At 42.4% G+C, this 17283-nt stretch overlaps 2 protein-coding genes across 4 annotated transcripts in view; one reads left to right on the forward strand and one right to left on the reverse strand.

Moving 5' to 3' along the window:
- Positions 1 to 58: 58 nt before the first annotated feature.
- On the forward strand, positions 59 to 16232 carry SKP2 (S-phase kinase associated protein 2). 2 transcript variants are annotated; one of them, XM_084503780.1, is made up of 10 exons: positions 59 to 193; positions 386 to 645; positions 1625 to 1736; positions 2020 to 2163; positions 3143 to 3277; positions 4599 to 4697; positions 6312 to 6439; positions 7035 to 7086; positions 7754 to 7861; positions 10987 to 16232. In XM_084503780.1, the coding sequence occupies exons 1-10, from the start codon at positions 186 to 188 to the stop codon at positions 11198 to 11200; spliced, it is 1260 nt and encodes a 419-aa protein (XP_084359906.1). In that variant the 5' UTR covers positions 59 to 185; the 3' UTR covers positions 11201 to 16232. The 2 variants fall into 2 exon arrangements, with proteins under 2 accessions (XP_084359906.1, XP_084359907.1); XM_084503781.1 differs by having other exon boundaries at positions 146 to 295.
- NADK2 (NAD kinase 2, mitochondrial) overlaps positions 15367 to 17283 on the reverse strand; it is a 31551-nt gene continuing 29634 nt past the window's right edge. For both annotated transcript variants that reach the window (XM_084503779.1, XM_084503778.1), the window contains exon 12: positions 15367 to 16592. In XM_084503779.1, the coding sequence (XP_084359905.1) occupies positions 16454 to 16592 (139 nt within the window). In that variant the 3' untranslated portion in view covers positions 15367 to 16453. The remainder of the gene's footprint in view (positions 16593 to 17283) is intronic.

The raw sequence follows: 17283 nt of genomic DNA on the forward strand, positions 1-17283 counted from the left end.
GTCATCGGCCCCCGCCCCGAGGGGAGGGAGGCGGGCGTAAGAGAGGCGCCGCCGGACTACAACTCCCGAGAGGCTTTGCGGCGGGGCGCCGCGCGCGCCTGTGGCGGGAGCAACATTGTCCTGCCGCGGCTCCCGCCGCCGCCGCCGCCGCTGCTGCTGGTGCCGCTCCCGCTCCCGCCGCCGCCATGCAGAGGTGCGGGCGGGCGCCGCGTGCTCGCGGGGCGCGGGCGGCGCGCTAGGGGCTGAGGGAGGCGGCGGGAACCGCGCTGAGGCGGACGCCCGCGGCGGGCTGGCGGTGCGGCTCCTTTTCTTTTTGTTCTTTATTTTCTCTTTTTATTTTATTTATTTTTTTTTTATTTTTTATTTTTTTCCCCTCTTCCCTCAGGAAACATCTTCAGGAGATCCCCAGCTCCGGCAGCAACGTCTCGTCCGGCTTCGCCTGGGACTGGGAGTCGGGCAGGACGGCGGAGCTGCTGTCGGGCATGGGGGTGTCGGTGCTGAGGAAGGAGCGGCTGGGCAGCGAGAACACCCCGCAGGAGCTGCTGGTGGCCGCCTGCTCCCCGCACAAGAAGCAGAAGGTGAAGGAGAAGGAGAAGGACTTCGTCATCGTGCGCAGGCCTCGGCTGCTGCGAGAGGCAGAGCCAGGTAACCCGCACGGCTGGCACCGCCGCCTACAAAGCCCGTGCTGCCGCCCCTGCTCTGATCCTGAAGCCAGGGGCTCGATATTTTCGCATAAACTTCTCAGAAACGAGAGGCTGAGCCCTGGAGAGTGAAGGATGTGGGTTTGCACGTCTGCACCCATGAAGGGAGGTGGAGGGGCAGCAGCCGTACCCATCCTGTTGGAGCTGAGCCGTGGGCGCTGCTCGGGACCCTGCCAGAGGGCTGCAGGCACGGGGTGTGAGGCTCCTGGGCCTCCCCCTGGTATCAAAACGGGTTTTCAGCCTGTCACCACTACCTAGTGCAAGCTAGAGAGCTCTGTGCAGACACAAGGCTGCTGTGTGAACGGCGGGAGTGTCCTCAGGTGGCCCCTCTTTGAAGTGAGGGCGAGTGGTGGGTCACAGGAAGCTGTTCGTGAGCACCACAATCCAGAAAGCTTTCCCAGGTGAACAGCAGCGCCTTCTGGAGCTCCGCATCAGCTCCTTACAAGTCAGAATTGCACCACAGCCTTGCATACAGTTCATGGGGGGTGGCAGTCAGTGTGGGTGTTTCAAAGAGCACTTTGTGCTGCCTGCCTGCTTTGGGTACCGTGCAAATGTACACCTCACCTTGGGCCCCCTTCTGGGAGCCTGATGTGTATAGCGAGGGTGGGTGTTTCAGTAGGGGAAATAAAGGAGACGAGTTCAGTTCTTTATTTCTGAGGTGACCTTGTAGACTTGTCATACCTCTCCTGCATTTGAGGAAGTGTACAGGCCTTAGAATACAAAGGAAGTGGTCGAGATGCTCTTGTTTCCTAAAGGGTCCTTCTTCAATGAAGAGCTGAAAGGGTTCTGAGTAGTGATGTATGTACAGCCCAGAGACAGACAGACAGCAGTGCTGCGTCTGACAACCAAGCCAAAGGAGGCATCTGATTAGCAGGCAAAAATAAGCCAGCCTTAATTAGAATGTGTTCACTCTTTCCCTAAAGGTGTTTCTTGGGATGCACTTCCAGATGAACTGCTATTGGCAATCTTTGCATATTTGCCTCTAAACGACCTGCTGAAAGTTTCCATGATTTGTAAGAGATGGCATTGTCTCTCGTAAGTATTACTTATCATCATGCAGCGCTAAGAACTTTGTTTGCTTCCACATATTGATAAATTATTTGGTTTTAATCATGCCTATTCGTATGTAATTCAATTTATTCTGTTTGTGGATTAGAAGTATATGTAATCAAAACCAACTCAAATAGTTTAGTCGTATTAAATTTTATTAAATGACTTTCCCTCCTCTCAGTCTTTTGTGGCAGTGAAGACTTTGTATGGTTCTACTCACAGTTCTGACCCTTCCTTGCTAACTAATGAGTAAAACTCTGCTCCTTAGGTTTGATGAATTTCTCTGGCAGACCCTTGATCTGACTTGTAGAAATCTGCTGCCAGGAGTAATTGGACAGTTGCTACCTGCAGGTGTTACTGTTTTCCGCTGCCCAAGATCATCTATTGGGAATCCGCAGTTTAAAACCATGAAGTAAGGCTTTTCTTTGTGTACCGGATCCTGAAACTGTCTCATATATTCCCATTTTGTCTGTGTATATTTAGTTATAACATCTCCACCAGTAGTAGCATTTGTCATGTATCTGAAGAGTGGAAGAGTTGATCAGTGGGTGGGAATGGGTTGAAATAAGGTTTGCATTCATCAGTCAGTTATTTAAAACCAAGCTAGTCTGATTTTTGAAGGTATATTTCAAGTACAGGCATACACTTGCAAGTTATTTCTTGTCAAACCAAAAATTGTCAGTCTTTTCAGCATTTTTATATGTGAGCTCAAAAAAAAACTTTAAATCCAACAGGATAGACTTGCAGTGGTTGCAATGAATCCTGTAAATACCTCAAAGATAAAATCATAGAATGTCCTACATTGGAAGGGACCCACAAGTTGGAGCATCAAGTCCAAATCCTGGCTCCCTGAAGGACCACCCAAAAATCAAACTGTTGAGAGCATTGTCGACAGGCTTCTTGAACTCCAGCAGCTCGGTGCTGTGCCCACTGCCCTGGGGAGCCTGTCCCAGTGCCCGACCACCCTCTGGGTGCAGACCCTTTCCCTAACCCCCAGCCTGACCCTCCCCTGTCCCAGCTCCATGCCGTTCCCTCGGGTCCTGTCGCTGTCCCCATAGAGCAGAGCTCAGCGCCTGCCCCTCCGCTCCCCTCGTGAGGGAGCTGCAGGCCGCCATGAGGCCTCCCCTCAGCCTGCTCTGCTTGGGGCTGAACAAACCCTGGGACCTCAGCCACTCCTCATACATCTTGCAGTGTGATAAAGTTTCAGTAGTTCTGGCTGGTAGCTTAGCAGTAGGGCCAGTAAGCTTAGTAACATGAGCAGTCTGTAGCTAAAGTACAGAAGCATAGTAATTTTCTACATGCTTTTAGAATATCGGGTATTTTACGATAAGTGGGATTTGTGGAACTGGATTTTAATGCAATTTTAGTAACCCGCCTTTCTCCTCTTTCAGACCTCTTCGAGTTCAACACATGGATTTGTCGAACTGCACAGTGTCTGTTCCAGATCTCCAGAGTATTCTTTGTCGGTGTGAAAGACTGGAGAATCTCAGCTTGGAGGGACTAGTGCTTTCTGATGACATCCTCAGGTGAGTAATACGTTTGGGAATACTTAGTAAATAACTTCTGTTTGGTGACACTCTTTTGTGCAGGCAAGGGAGAGAATGCGGTTAGAGTTGCCCTTTGTGGGAGTCTTTTGAAATGACCAATTGTAGGCACCAGAGTTAGCTGATGGGTTAGATAAGCATCCTCTTTCCTGTCTATCCAAGAGATCAGGTCAGGAGGAAACCCCGCTCCAAAAGAGTGAGTGAATTTATGGTGTTTTTTTTTTCTGTTCTGCAGGGTAGGGGGAACCTAAAGAAACTTCTTATCTCTGTAGGACTTGTGTGTCTTTTCGCTGTTGCTGCAGTGAGGCTGCACAGCAGAGCTACTTTTATTTTCTAGTTTTTGTGCCCGCAAGATAGCTTGGTGTTTAACATACATATTCTTTGATATTTTAAGGGGTTCCAGCAAGTCTCCTACCAGATTCTTTGTATGCTTTTGCACCATTTCTCACTACTTTGTTGACCCTGACAATGACTATCTGAAAAACTGCAGACTCTTCAAGGCAGATGAGCTGTTTTTTAGTTAAACGGGAAAGGCACTGCGGGTGTGCAGTCAGCCTCCTGTTCAGTTGCTTCAAGTGATTGCAGAGGTGCCAGGGCCCAGCTCAGATGGCTGAGGCTCTGGGTGTCCCGCTTTCTGCTTTTGAGCTTTCTGGTACTTTCCTCGCACCCAGAAAAATACCAGAATGCAAATAAACCAGTATTGCTTGGTTTGTGATGCTGGATAAAAAGCATCTGAAAATCATGTACTAATTAGGCACTGATTACCGAAGTTTATTGTCCTGTGTGCAAATACAGGTACAGGGGTGTAAGGTTTTTTCGTGGTGTCACCAACTGCATGTCTGCCATAGTCTTGCAAGCAAGTGCATTCATGAGGACTGTTTGGAAACGTGTGGTTTTTGTTTTGTTTGTTTTTGTTTGTTTTCTGGAATAACCTCTATCCTGCAGAGAGGTGACTTCCGAAATGAGTTTATTGTTTCATCTTTTGTAGAGGTGCAATCATCTCAAATAAGCTGTGGTGTTTGTTTAATGAGATACCACAGGAAATGGTGGAAAATAATTGTTTCTTTTTAAACATTGTTTATAAATATATACATGTGTCCTTCTCCAAGTTGTTCTGTGATGCAGCAGGTACGGAGTTGAGATCCCTAGTGATTCTTAAGTAGGTCAGTTTACAAAAAATGCAGTGCTGTGTGTTTACCAAATAATTATGTGCCTGGAGTCTTCGCTCTTAAACGTTACCACGTATTCTAACAATGTTCCAATGTTTGAATTTTATCAAGACTTTTTTTTTTTTCTTCTACAGAAGCATTGCTAAGAATACCAATTTGATACGACTAAACCTCTGTGGGTGCTCAGGGTTTTCTGCAGAAGCCCTGGAGTTGATGTTGAGCAGCTGTTCTATGTAAGACAAATACAGCTTTTGGTATTCCTGCTTACTGTTAGTCCTGAGAAAAATTATCCTTTTTTATCTTCCCATCATCATTCCAACTGTACTCATCTCTTACTACCTTTTTTATGAGCCTGTTTATATTCTCAAATGCCTAACAGTTGATGATTAGCTGAATAGATAAATCGTTTCCTTCCATCCAGTTATTTTCTTCTTTAATAGCAAAGATGTACATCAGTAGTTACGTGTTCTTCCTTAATCATTCTTAAAGGATGTCTTGTTGGTTTTGAAAACCCACTTGCATCCATTTGATTATCAAGGAAATTTGATTTTCTCTGTGAAAGCAATAAGTCATCCTCACAAAGTGTGAAAGCGTGTGTTTTCAGAAAAGTGTAGTCTGAGAGCTGCCTTTGCAATCAGAGTACAGCATAAATGGCAGAAAACATTGTGCCCTTCCATCTGTGGTAGAATAATCCTTCAGTTTATGAAGTTGCAGAGACTAAACCATCTGCTAGCAGGAAGTTGCTGAATTGTGCTCCCGTAGGTCTGGGTTTTACACCCTGATCTTCACTGACTTCCTGTGAGATGTTGGACAATCTACTTCATTTTTGCTTCTGCAAAACCATGGTTTTAATCAAATTGCAGCAAGATAGTGGACAGACAAAACCTTAGTCATTCTCTGCCTCTCATGGGTAGACAATGCTTCTGTTGCTTGGTCTGATTGCATGGATCACGAGCTCCTTAGATAAAGGCAGTCTCTGCACAGTGCACAGCAGATGGCAAACCTGATCAGGGCTAGGAATGCTGGGACAACCTAGGATCATTTCTTTTATGACAGTACCGCATTTGTTGGCTTTGTCACTGTGTGTTCTCCTGTGATACTTTGGGGGAGGGAAGGCTTTTAATTTCTTTTAACATTTTTTTTTTCATTACATAACAGTTGACAGGCTCTGGCTGTGCTGTTTGCTGTGCATTTGTCATTGGGTTACATCCACAGCAGCTAAACACAAAACAAATACTTTGTCCCTGAGTGGTGATGGGCTATAGGTAATCAAGCATGTAGTCGAGTTAAGGTCACAACCTGGCCCATGCTAATATAAAATTATAAAGTATTTTATGCTAATTAAAAGTAATTGGTCACCTGACCAATGCTAATAGTCAATAGCAAAAGGCTTTTTCTCCTCTCAATGTGAACATCTGTTCAGTGGGAATAGATTCAGGTCACCAACCAAAAGCAAGATGAAAAGAGTGTCTCATTTCCTACAATATTAGAGAATCATTCTGTCTGGAAGTGGGCTTGGGAGATCACTTCAACTCTTTGCCCAGAGCAGGGTCTAAATTAATCAGTGGCCCTGCTGATGAGGAATTTCTTTAGCTGGGTCTCGAAAACCTCCAAACACAGAATTCATAGCCTCTTTGGGCAACCTGCTCCAGTGTTTAATTATTGCCATGGTGAAATTTGTATTCATTAATATAGTAGCTTTGGTTGTAGGTGTATTACAGTTTGAGTTTTGGTATTTATACATAAGTATATAATGTCTTACAAGTATACAGGTAATACTTGTAAGACAAAAAAAACTTGTATTTCAATTGTTCTTCCAAACAGCTCTTTATTCATTTTTTGTATAGGTTGGAGGAGCTAAACTTGTCCTGGTGTGACTTCACAGCCACCCATGTCAAAGCAGCAGTCAATCATGTTACTTCAAAAGTAACCCAACTAAATTTAAGTGGATACAGACAGAATCTACAAATATCAGGTAAATAGCAGCATGACAAACCTTTATCCCACTAAGGGATAAAGCAGCAGGCTTTATATCTTCTTCTGGTTGGCTTCTTTTGTAGGTACTGGAAATATTCACCAAGACTGATTTTTTGCTCTGTGTAGCTTGATGTTCTCATTGTCAGAGACTCTTACTCATGTCACTGGCTTAACCATGAGGAGCGAAATAATTTGTCTTCTGAATTTAAAAATGGTTAAATGGAAGCTCAATTGAAAGGTGTAGCTTGAAATTCTGAAGTCCTATAGGCAGGACACAGTGGATCTGATGTTCTCCTGTGAATCAACCTTTCAGATATTGTGGGAAGAAACTTAATTTTTGGAGTCTTCTTAAATTAAGGCTTCTGCTGTTGTGGCTGCTGAAGGCATCATCCAGAAAAGTACAGACATAATTACTTAAGTTTCACCATGACATAATTTCCTACAGATATCAATTGATTTGGAAGGCAAATAATCTCAACAATCAACATTAACTATTTACTTGCTAATAGCTGCATAAATGGAAATGTGTATGCTTTATAAAGCATGTGTGTCTTATTACTGAAAGATGAGCTGACTGTGTGACCTCTTTTCAGATGTTAAAACATTGGTGGAAAGATGTCCTTCTCTTGTCCATTTAGATCTAAGGTAAGAAGTCCCGTGCAGCTAGTCCTTATGTCCGTAGGGTTTGGGGGATTGCTAATGGTATTGCTGTGCAGTAACTGTATAGCAATAATGCGTAGTTGAGTAGGGTTGCACATAAAAAAATGCTTTCTAGGCTAAACCTACAAAAGATCTACTACCTGCTTAAACTGGAGCGGGTAACTAACTTAAAGATTTTGTTCCCTTAGTGTAAAAGTTACATATTTAAAGGATTTATTAGCTAACAAGTGAAGCAGTCAATAGGTAGAACAGAAGGAAGCATTTAGGCATACAAAGCTTATGAGCTTGGTACCCTAGTGAGTATTTCATTCAGCTCTGACATGGCCTTAGAACCGTTTAATAAAAGTTATATTTTGACCTAGTCAGTTACAATCTTTGAAATCTTGATGTGTAAAGTGCCTTTTCGTGGTGTGACTTCTGCTGCAGAACGTGTACCTGCAGAGCAGCTGCTGCTTCACTTGCACTTCAGTGAAGGGCAGAATCCAACACACACTTTAGAAATGAGCTACTTTGTTTTAAGGAAAAAATATCTCAGTGGTAGAAAAACAACTTGATATTCATTAAATTTCTCAGCCTGAATTCTAGAGATAGCAAATTTACTGCTGCTTTATACTTAAAGGACAACTTCTAATTCATGTGTTCTCATATACAGTGACAGCGTGATGTTGAAGCCTGAGTGCTTCCAGTATTTTCATCAACTCATATTTCTACAACATCTGTGTCTTAGCCGATGCTACCAAATATCACCTGCTGCCTTAGTGTAAGTAATCTCTTAATGGCTTTGGTTTGCTCTTCAGAGAGGATAAATTAATTTAAACTTGCTTTTTTTTCAGCCTAGGAATTGCAAGTATTGTTTGAAAAGCTTGCTGGTAGGATTAATTAAATTCGGAATAAGGAACTTAGTTCCTTATTAAGGAACTTAGTTCCTTATCTTAAAAAAGAACCTGACTACTAGATCATGTACATTTGAGAATATAGACTGGAACCAAAGGTATCTGAGATAATCTTTCCATGGTGTCAGACTGTACTACTGGAACTTGCTGCTCAGCACGTGCATCGTGTCTCCCCTTATACTGCTGGAACTTCTTGTGAGGTTCCAGTCCTGACAATGAGCAGTGTTAGTGTCAATATTAGGCTTTACGCAGCTGTGCATAACTTTCCTTTACAAGACTTAACAGAGTGCAGAGTACTTGCTGACCAGTGTCAGAATCTGTGTATTCCTTTGCTTTTGCGTGCACCTACCAGTTATTGGTTGCCACTGAAACACACCTTGGAGTTGTGTCCTTGTGTCTTTTTTTTTTCTTTTTTCCTGCGTTTTGTTATTAAATCTATCCATCTTTATCCTGTTTTGGGTCTTAAAGAATACACCCTCAAGTACAAGGCTATCTTTTGACCTGAGAGTCTTGTAGGATGCAGTTTTCTCACTGTTAGACAGGGCAATAATCCACAGCCTCTTATTGCCCAGCTTTTCTTGGTGCACAAGCCTGTGGTTCTTTCCTTTGGGATTTTGTGACAAACAGGGCACTTCGGAACCAGGCTCAGTCCTTAATAATAATGGATGTATAGGAACACAGCATTCTACTGCTTTAAAATGGTTTGCACTGCTTCTCCTCACTCCCTTCTCTAACTATCTTGTGAGGAATACCCTGTGCTCGAGCAGAAGAAAGAGGTTGTGAGAGGAACAAGACTCAGAATCTGAAGAAGTTTTTCTGTTCTGCTGGTAGCTGTCATAAAATCATAGAATATCTGAGTTAGAAGGGACCCACGAGAATCATAGAGTTCTACTCCAGAGTCCCCAGAAGACAACCCAAAAATCTGGCCATATGTCTGAGAGCGTTGTCCAAACGCTTCCTGAACTCCAGCAGCTCGGTGCTGTGCCCACTGCCCTGGGGAGCCTGTCCCAGTGCCCAACCACCCTCTGGGTGCAGAGCCTTTCCCTAACCCCCAGCCTGACCCTCCCCTGTCCCAGCTCCATGCCGTTCCCTCGGGTCCTGTCGCTGTCCCCAGAGAGCAGAGCTCAGCGCCTGCCCCTCCGCTCCTCTCGTGAGGGAGCTGCAGGCCACCATGAGGCCTCCCCTCAGCCTGCTCTGCTCAGGGATGAACAAACCAAGGGACCTCAGCTTTTCCCATACTCTTGACCCTTCACCCTCTCTGTAGCCCTCCTTTGGACACTCTCTAACAGTTTTATGTCATTCTTATACTGTGACACCCAAACCACACGCAATACTGGAGGTAAGGCCACACCAGCGCAGAGCAGAGCAGTACAGTCCCTTCCCTTGACCATCTAGCAATGCCATACTAGGGTGCAGTTGGCCCTCCTGGCTGCCAGAGCACACTGCTGGTTCATGTTCAACTTGATGTTGACCAGAACCCCCAGATCCCTTTCTGTAGGGCTGATCTCCAGCATTTCATCCCCCAGACTCTACCTATAACCAGGGTTTCCCCTTCCCAGGTGTAGAATCTGGCACTTGCTCTTGTTAAACTTCGTATTGTTGGTGTTTGCCCAGCTCTCTGGTTTGTCCAGATCTCTCTGCAGGGCCTCCCCACGCTCAACAGAGTCAACAGCTCCACCCAATTTGGTGTCATCTGCGAACTTTCTCAAAAAACCTTCAAATCATTTATGAATACATTGAAGAGGACTGGTCCTAAAATGGAGCACTTGGGAACCTCACTAGTGACAGGTCACCAGCCTGATGTAACCCCATTTACAAGAATCCTTAGGGCCCAACCCATCAACTAATGGTACACCAATCTTATTATGCTTTTATCTAAGTATTCTGGTCATTTTGTCCAGGATACTGTGAGAGTATCAAAAGCTTTACTGAAACCAGAAAAATTACATCAACTGGCTTGCTTTGGTGAACTAGCTGGGTGATCTTGTCATAGAAGGACATTAAGTTTGCCATGACCTTTGCCTTGTGAGCCCATGTTTGCTGTTACCAATGACTGCGTTGTCCTTCAGGTGTCTTTCAGTAACTCCAAGGATAATCTTCTCCATAACCTTAGCAGGCACTGAAGTGAGACTGGCAAACCTGTAATTGCCAGGAACTTCTTTCTTGCCCTTCTTGAAAACTGGGACCCCATTTGCCAGCTTCCAGCCAACTGGGACCTCTCCAGATTCCCAAAGCAGTTGAAAAATAAGTGAGAGAGGTCCTGTGATGACATCAGCCAGCTGTCTGAACACCCTGGGATGAACCACATCAGGCCCCATAGTCTTGTATGCATCCAGGTGGAGCAGCAAATGCCAGACAAGTTTGGAGTTAACTCAGAGTTTATTCCAAAGTTTAGCATGAAGTAAAACAAACCAGGACTGGTTACTTAGATAAATATCACCAGTCAGAGACTGCTAGAAAGTAGAGACTTGTGTGCTCCAAGCCACATCCTGAAACTTTATATGGGGCAATTCCTTCTACTTGTTCTAAGTATTTAATTCCAGTAGAATGAGAGGAACCAGTCTATTTTCATGAGATGGAGAACAGCAAGAAGCCATTTCATAGAATCATAGAATGTTTGGGCAGGAAGGGACCTTAAAGATCACCCAGTTCCAACCACCCTGCCATGAGAAGGAGCACGTTCCACTACACCAGTTTGCTCAGTGCTCCATCCAACCTGGCCTTGAGCACTTCCAAGGATGAGGCATCCACAGCTTCTCTGGGCAGCCTGTGCCAGTGCCTTACCACAATTCATCCAACTTGTTTCATGAATTATTAGTACAGAAAATGTTTCAACTGAATATGTGATTTAAAAAAAAATAGGAAAGGACATTTATCTCAAATAATGATCTTATTTCTAAAATATTAATATAAGTACATTCATGTAGTTTGGGTACAGACTGCAAAATATGCTTTTAGGTTAATAATCAATTTCTTACTGCTCTCTTTCTAGAGAACTTGGTGAAATTCCAACATTAAAGACTCTTCAGGTATTTGGAATAGTGACTGATAGCTCCCTACAGCTCCTCAGAGAAACGCTTCCTGACATGAAGATCAATTGTTCACATTTTACAACTATTGCAAGGCCAACTGTTGGCACTAAAAAGAACCATGAGATTTGGGGCATCAAATGTAGATTGACACTGAGAACCCCTAGTAGCTTATGATCGTGCATGGTGGACGTGATGGACACGCTGCGTGTAGTGAAGATGCAGAGAAGCAAAGTGATGGAGCACCTCTAATCATAGGACTGTTTTTATAAAATGTTCTAACTTGGTCTTATGCCTTAATGTAGTTTTATAAGTATTTTTATACTTATTATACAAGTAATAAGTGGTATAAAGGAGCTATTGTGAAGTTTTTTATATGCCACAAAGGTAACTTCTGTTTTTTGCATTGATCTAGGAAAATATGAAAAATAGGGAAGTATGGGCTGGAAAGTCCATTCAGAATAATCATCTGTAAAAGTGGCTAACAACAGTTGGTCCATGTTGTGTTGCCAGGTTTTCCTTAGCATGTTAGAGAACTTTTGTGTACTTTTCCTTGCTTTTATGAACTTGAAGTAGGAATGTAATATCAAAACTTCTTATGAAAGTTCTGTTCTTTCAAAGAATAATGTCGTTTGGCTGCACTTAGTACAGTCGCAGAAATCTTGCAGGAAGAAGAATCACAGAATCATCGAATATCCCGAGTTGGAAGGGATCCATGAGGATCATCAAGTCCAACTCCTAGCACTGCACAGGTCTACCCAAACATTTAGACCATGTGACTAAGTGCAGAGTCCCATAACTTCTTAAATTCAGACAGGCTTGGTGCAGTGACTGCTTCCCTGGGGAGCCTGTTCCAGTGTGCAACCACCCTCTCGGTGAAGAAACCCTTCCCAGTGTCCAGCCGGAACTTCCCCTGCCTCAGCTTGACGCCATTCCCACAGGTCCTATCGCTGGTGTTTACAGAGAATAGGTCACCTGCCTCCCCACTCTCCCTCACAAAGAAGTTGTAGACCGCGATGAGGTTCCCCCCTCAGCCTCCTCTTCTCCAGGCTGAACAGGCCCAGTCACCTCAGCCGCTCCTCACACATCTTCCCCACTAGGCCCTTCACCATCTTTGTCACCCTCCTCTGGACACTCTCCAACAGTTTAATGTCCTTCTTGTACTGTGGTGCCCAGAGCTGCACGCAGTACTCGAGGTGAGGCCACACCAGCAGAGCAGAGCAGGACAATCACCTCCCTCAACCGACTAGCAATGCTGTGCTTGATGCACCCCAGGACATGGTTGGCCCTCCTGGCTGCCAGGGCACACTGCTGGCTCATATTCAACTTGCTGTCAACCACAACCCCCAGATCCCTCTGTGGGGCTGCTCTCCAGCGTCTCATCGCCCAGTCTGTACATATAGCCAGGGCTGCCCCGTCCCAGGTGCAGGCCGCAGCACTTGCTCTTGTTAAACTACATGCAGTTGGTGATCGCCCAGCTCTCCAATCTGTCCAGAAGGACTCAAAGGGTTCTAGAGCTCAGACCAGCAAGAGAACTGCACTGTAGTAATTATGAAAGGAAGAACTTCACTGGGTGCTATTAAGAGATAACTATTTCTCTTTCATATTAGCTTGTTTTCAGTATCATTTAACTTCCAGCATCTTCAACACTATCTGCCGGTCTTATTAATTTTTTGTGATAGGAAAAGCTGAATAACTGGTGAAAAAAATTAGTAAGAACAAGCAATTACTTTACATAAAACTTTGATCTCTATTTTCAGTGTCCTCCTGCATGAGCCTGGAATGTTCTAGGAATAAGGCTAAGCATTATTTGAAGTACTAGAGCAAAAATTTGCACCCTATGAGCAAAAGTAGGGCATGAATATGCCATTGCTGTTCCCATGAACACAATAAGCAAGTGGTAAAGTTATTCATGGATGTTTGAAGTTAGTAACAAGTTAGTGCTGAAGTAACATCACTGTGGGGCTGTTGCATAGGTATAGTATCTTCCCATCTGAATCCAAAGATAAAAAGTTCAGGAGTGTCTATGTACTAGTGCAGACCAGATTGTGTGGAAGACTACTTTTTTGGTTTGCAGTTTAAGATTTGTGTCTTAAACTACTTCAAGAGAAAAATTAAATCTATTGTAATGCTTCTCTCTATATACAATGTAAACCCTTACAACTTGTCATGCATTTAATAAGGAGCTAAAGAATTGTGATACTGTACAAAATGACTAATGATTTGCCACCAAATCACGTGGTATGAATAAAAAAAGCAGAACATTGGATATTCATTGGACAAAGAAATGTAGTTTAAAGGACATTGTATCATCACCTATACACATAGTATTTAATAGAGTACAGTGCTTTAAAAACCCCGAACAGAACAGGGACAGTAGTATGGCTTTAACTAGGAGGAACAGTCTAGAACGTGTTTTCTGAAGTACTAGCTAGGTTCAGTGGTGGAAGAAGACAAGTGTCTCTACTGCAGGTTTATTGGATGTGATGGCAGGTGCAGCAGACACAATTCATGTCCTCTGGGTAAGGCGCAGCACTGACCTTTACCTGACTGAAAAAGTTATTTGTTAACCCCAAGAAATCAATACCAAGAATTCCCACATAGATAATCCTTTCTATTTTATCTATTGAAATAAAACATGAGGACACAGGAACCACTATAAAAAAAAAGAAACAACCCCGCTCCTAGTAAATGAAAGAAAGCTGAGCACATTAAACATTTCAAAAAAAAAAAAAAAAAGGGACAGCTTCAAGCATCTATTAAGTTTTTAATTTTATTACATAATGTATAAACAAAAAAAAGGCAAAGAATGACAGGTTTAGTTTAGCAGAACACAGAATTGTGGACTGGCACTAAATAAAGCCACCGTGGATTTGATTCAGTGGGTAGGAGGTGCAGAGTTCAGTGCCAGTCCAGGCAGATTAAGTCAGTGTTACACCAATACTCAGTCCTGTCACAGAACACTGTCTACCAGGTAAGTTGTCTGTACTGCATTCCTTCATAATAAAGGATTTTACAGTTCTTTAATTAAAAAAGGTAGCTGCTTACTGATTATCTATTATAGATCTCTGACCCTTCCCAGTTATTTAAATCAAGCATTCACCAGTAAATGCTTTAACAGATACACAATTAATTACAGACAAAACCAGTAGAGGCCACTCATGAGTAGGTCAGGTTTCCATTTTGCTATGTAACGGTTAGGAACTTAACTGTGAGATTTAAGCTCTGAATCAGGTTGTACTTCGGGTCTGCAGGACTTGAACACATTGCCTTTTTAGTATTAGCATTCAGAATAAGGAATGACAGTTATCTTTATGAGCATCATAACCAACTCAGGCTAATCAGTCTCCTTTAAAACATTACAGAACAAATGTCTGAATAAGTAGGGGCAGGATCTCTGCTGTAAATTTTTCTGTGCAGGTATTCAGGGACTCTCTGAATACCTAAATACTTAACACCAAATAAATCTCTGACCTAACAGTTACTGGTAAAGTCCAAGGAAGTCATAAATTAACATTACTGGCATTATTTTTTGAGTCTTAACAGCAAATTGACTAGCATACTAGACAAGATACACGTACGCCATCCTCAACTAGCTATAGAGGGATCAGGAATAACTACAACACCTTAGTCTCTGTGCAGCCAACATTATAAAGAATATTTTGCATCTTCAAATTTGGGCAAATTTTGCAGACTATTTCAGACATTTTGAGTTTTACTCTGATAGTTCCTGAACTTGACAAGTTTTCAAAGAGTATTTGGTTACTTTACTTTTCCCCTTCTGGTCTGCAGTCCTGATAACTCACATAGATATTACAAATAAATCAATCTATGGCACACTTAAAGGGTGAAATGTGCACAAAACAGTGATAGCTTATTTTTAAAAAGTTTCAGCAGAATCAGATTTCTCCTAGAACTGAATGGAATGGTCAAACCCATTTCTTCTAAGTTCTGTTTCTGAGTGAATACAAAAACTTAAGTAGTGTAAGGGAAAAATCCTTTATCCACTTTTTACATTCGTAGAGCTAAGTTTACTTGTGAGTGGCAATAAATACACTGATTGGCCACATCCCCATTGAACCTGAGAACATCTGTTACAGAAGTCTCTTCATTCAGAAGTAGTTTGAAGAAAACTCACTTTTGGAAATAGGTTTTTCCTAGTAGACAGGAAGAAAAACATCTGTTTCAAGTCATGTACCGGAAGAGGTACTACATCCCCACTGTAGGAATCTTCATTTTGTCAAATTCTGCCCTCATCTATGCGTTAATCAGCACAGACTTCCAAGGGCAAAGTTCACAGTTTCTCTAAAACAGTATCTAAAAAAGTCACTTCCTCTTCTACAATCAGTTGCTTATATAACATACATAATCAGAGGCATATAAAATTAAGTTGCCAATTAAGTATCAGTAAAATTCAGCATAGGATTGGAAAACTAAACTTTCTGGGGAAGTTAATGAGGAACCACATAGGTATTAGTTTATGCTCCAGCTACTAGCACCCAGCACATCTCATTTTTCCGTAGTTATAAAGGAACTCGGAAGCTAAAATTCCAAATCATTTAACTTTAGGCCCTCATCTTTCTTCATGATAGCTACCTACATAACATTGCTGTGACTGAACACCTGCCAGCCAGCTCGTCCATTCAGGGAAGGAGTATGTCTTAACTTCAACACATTTTCTGTGTTTTTTGTATTTATTAAAGGGCTAAAGAACAGCCTTCAGTTTCAAGTCCCTCTCTACCCAAAAGTTAAGAGCAAAGGTAAGAGCTACCTCACTGAATTTGTGAAAAGAGCTTCTAGAAATTAAACCGGACTTTTACCTTTGATGTAAATCTACAAAGTAGAAAAAAATACTGGAAGAGCCAAAAAATTTGTCGTGAATTGTATGAAACTACAAAGTTGTAAAATTTTTGAAAAGCATACAAAAGGTTTGCATTTCCATTTCTTATGCCAACATCAGAAATTACCAAAATCTATATATCCTTGCATCAAATCACTACATTTTGACAGTCAGCTTTTCTACAAAAGTAGATGTGTGAAGGTGTTTAGTTTTTTAATCTCCCACACTTATTAAAAAAACTGTACATCTGAATATTTAATGCTACCGACAATATTTGAACCCATCCTACCTATGTTTTAAAAAGATGTTCTCTCATGTTTGTCTTACAGGTTAAAAAATGTCAATTTTCACTGAAGTTAGAGGTAAGACCTCAGATACATTTCTTTTATACCAGATGCAAAAAGAGCTTAAATGTCAGGCTTTTAAGATTTCCCCAACCCAAGGAATGAAAAGCATCCCAAGCTTCCTCCAAATGCTCTTGCATCCAAAAAAAGCCAACTTCCAACTTAATGCAGCACTATGATGTGCTGTCTATCTCCAGGGGTTCTCTCTGGATCCAGAGTTGCTTCAGCAGAAGACACTAGGGTCCTTCATTCTTCTAGCAGAACAGTACACAGTGCGTCCTCCGTATCGATCAATATGGAAGCTATCGCCCCATCATTGAACTCAAACGATGTTCCTCCATCTACAACCATACATGCATCCCAACAACGGGAACGAACACAGACTCTGCCAAAATAATCACAAAATAGCCTGTAAGCAAGGTGTGTCACACAATAACTTAGCTGAACAAAGAGACTGGTTCTTGAATGCTTCTTTGCATGGATCAGTAAATGCTTAATCACATAGAAGCATACTTAAGAATTTAGCGTTTAGAATTTAGTACTAGGATCCCTGAATCTGTCAGTGCTTTGTATAGACAGAGCAGAGCCCAGAGAGGACCAAAGGACCTGTTCAAATGCAGGAGTCAGAGGACAGCTTATATGCATAGTAACGAAAATTGAAATTTAGCTACATTTTTAAACAAAGCTCCTGGTGATACCGCTTAGTGATTTGCTTGGAAACAGTTCTACATTAATTTAGCATGATTCTAATGCATGGCCTTCATGTTAAGAAGAACATGCAGTTTCAACTAGCAAGCTGAAATTCAAGTAATTTAGATATTACTGTGTACGATTTTGCTGTATGAATCATTCAGAGAAGAGAAAGTAACTTCAAACACAAAGCTGAAGGCCAGAATGCTTGCTGCACAACATTGTAATTAGGTAGGGCAGCAATTTCCTGTCAATATTAGAGTGTAACTAGCGTGTGTTTAGCCTAATGGAAAAATCCTGCATATAATTTTAAGGCAGCTATTCTATGACTGGTCAAGACAGAATAAAGCTACTAGTGATCTTCCTCTTCACTCATCATTAAAAGT

Source organism: Aythya ferina (genome assembly GCF_964211825.1).
Source record: "Aythya ferina genome assembly, chromosome: Z".
In the NCBI taxonomy this organism is placed as follows: Eukaryota; Metazoa; Chordata; class Aves; order Anseriformes; family Anatidae; genus Aythya; species Aythya ferina.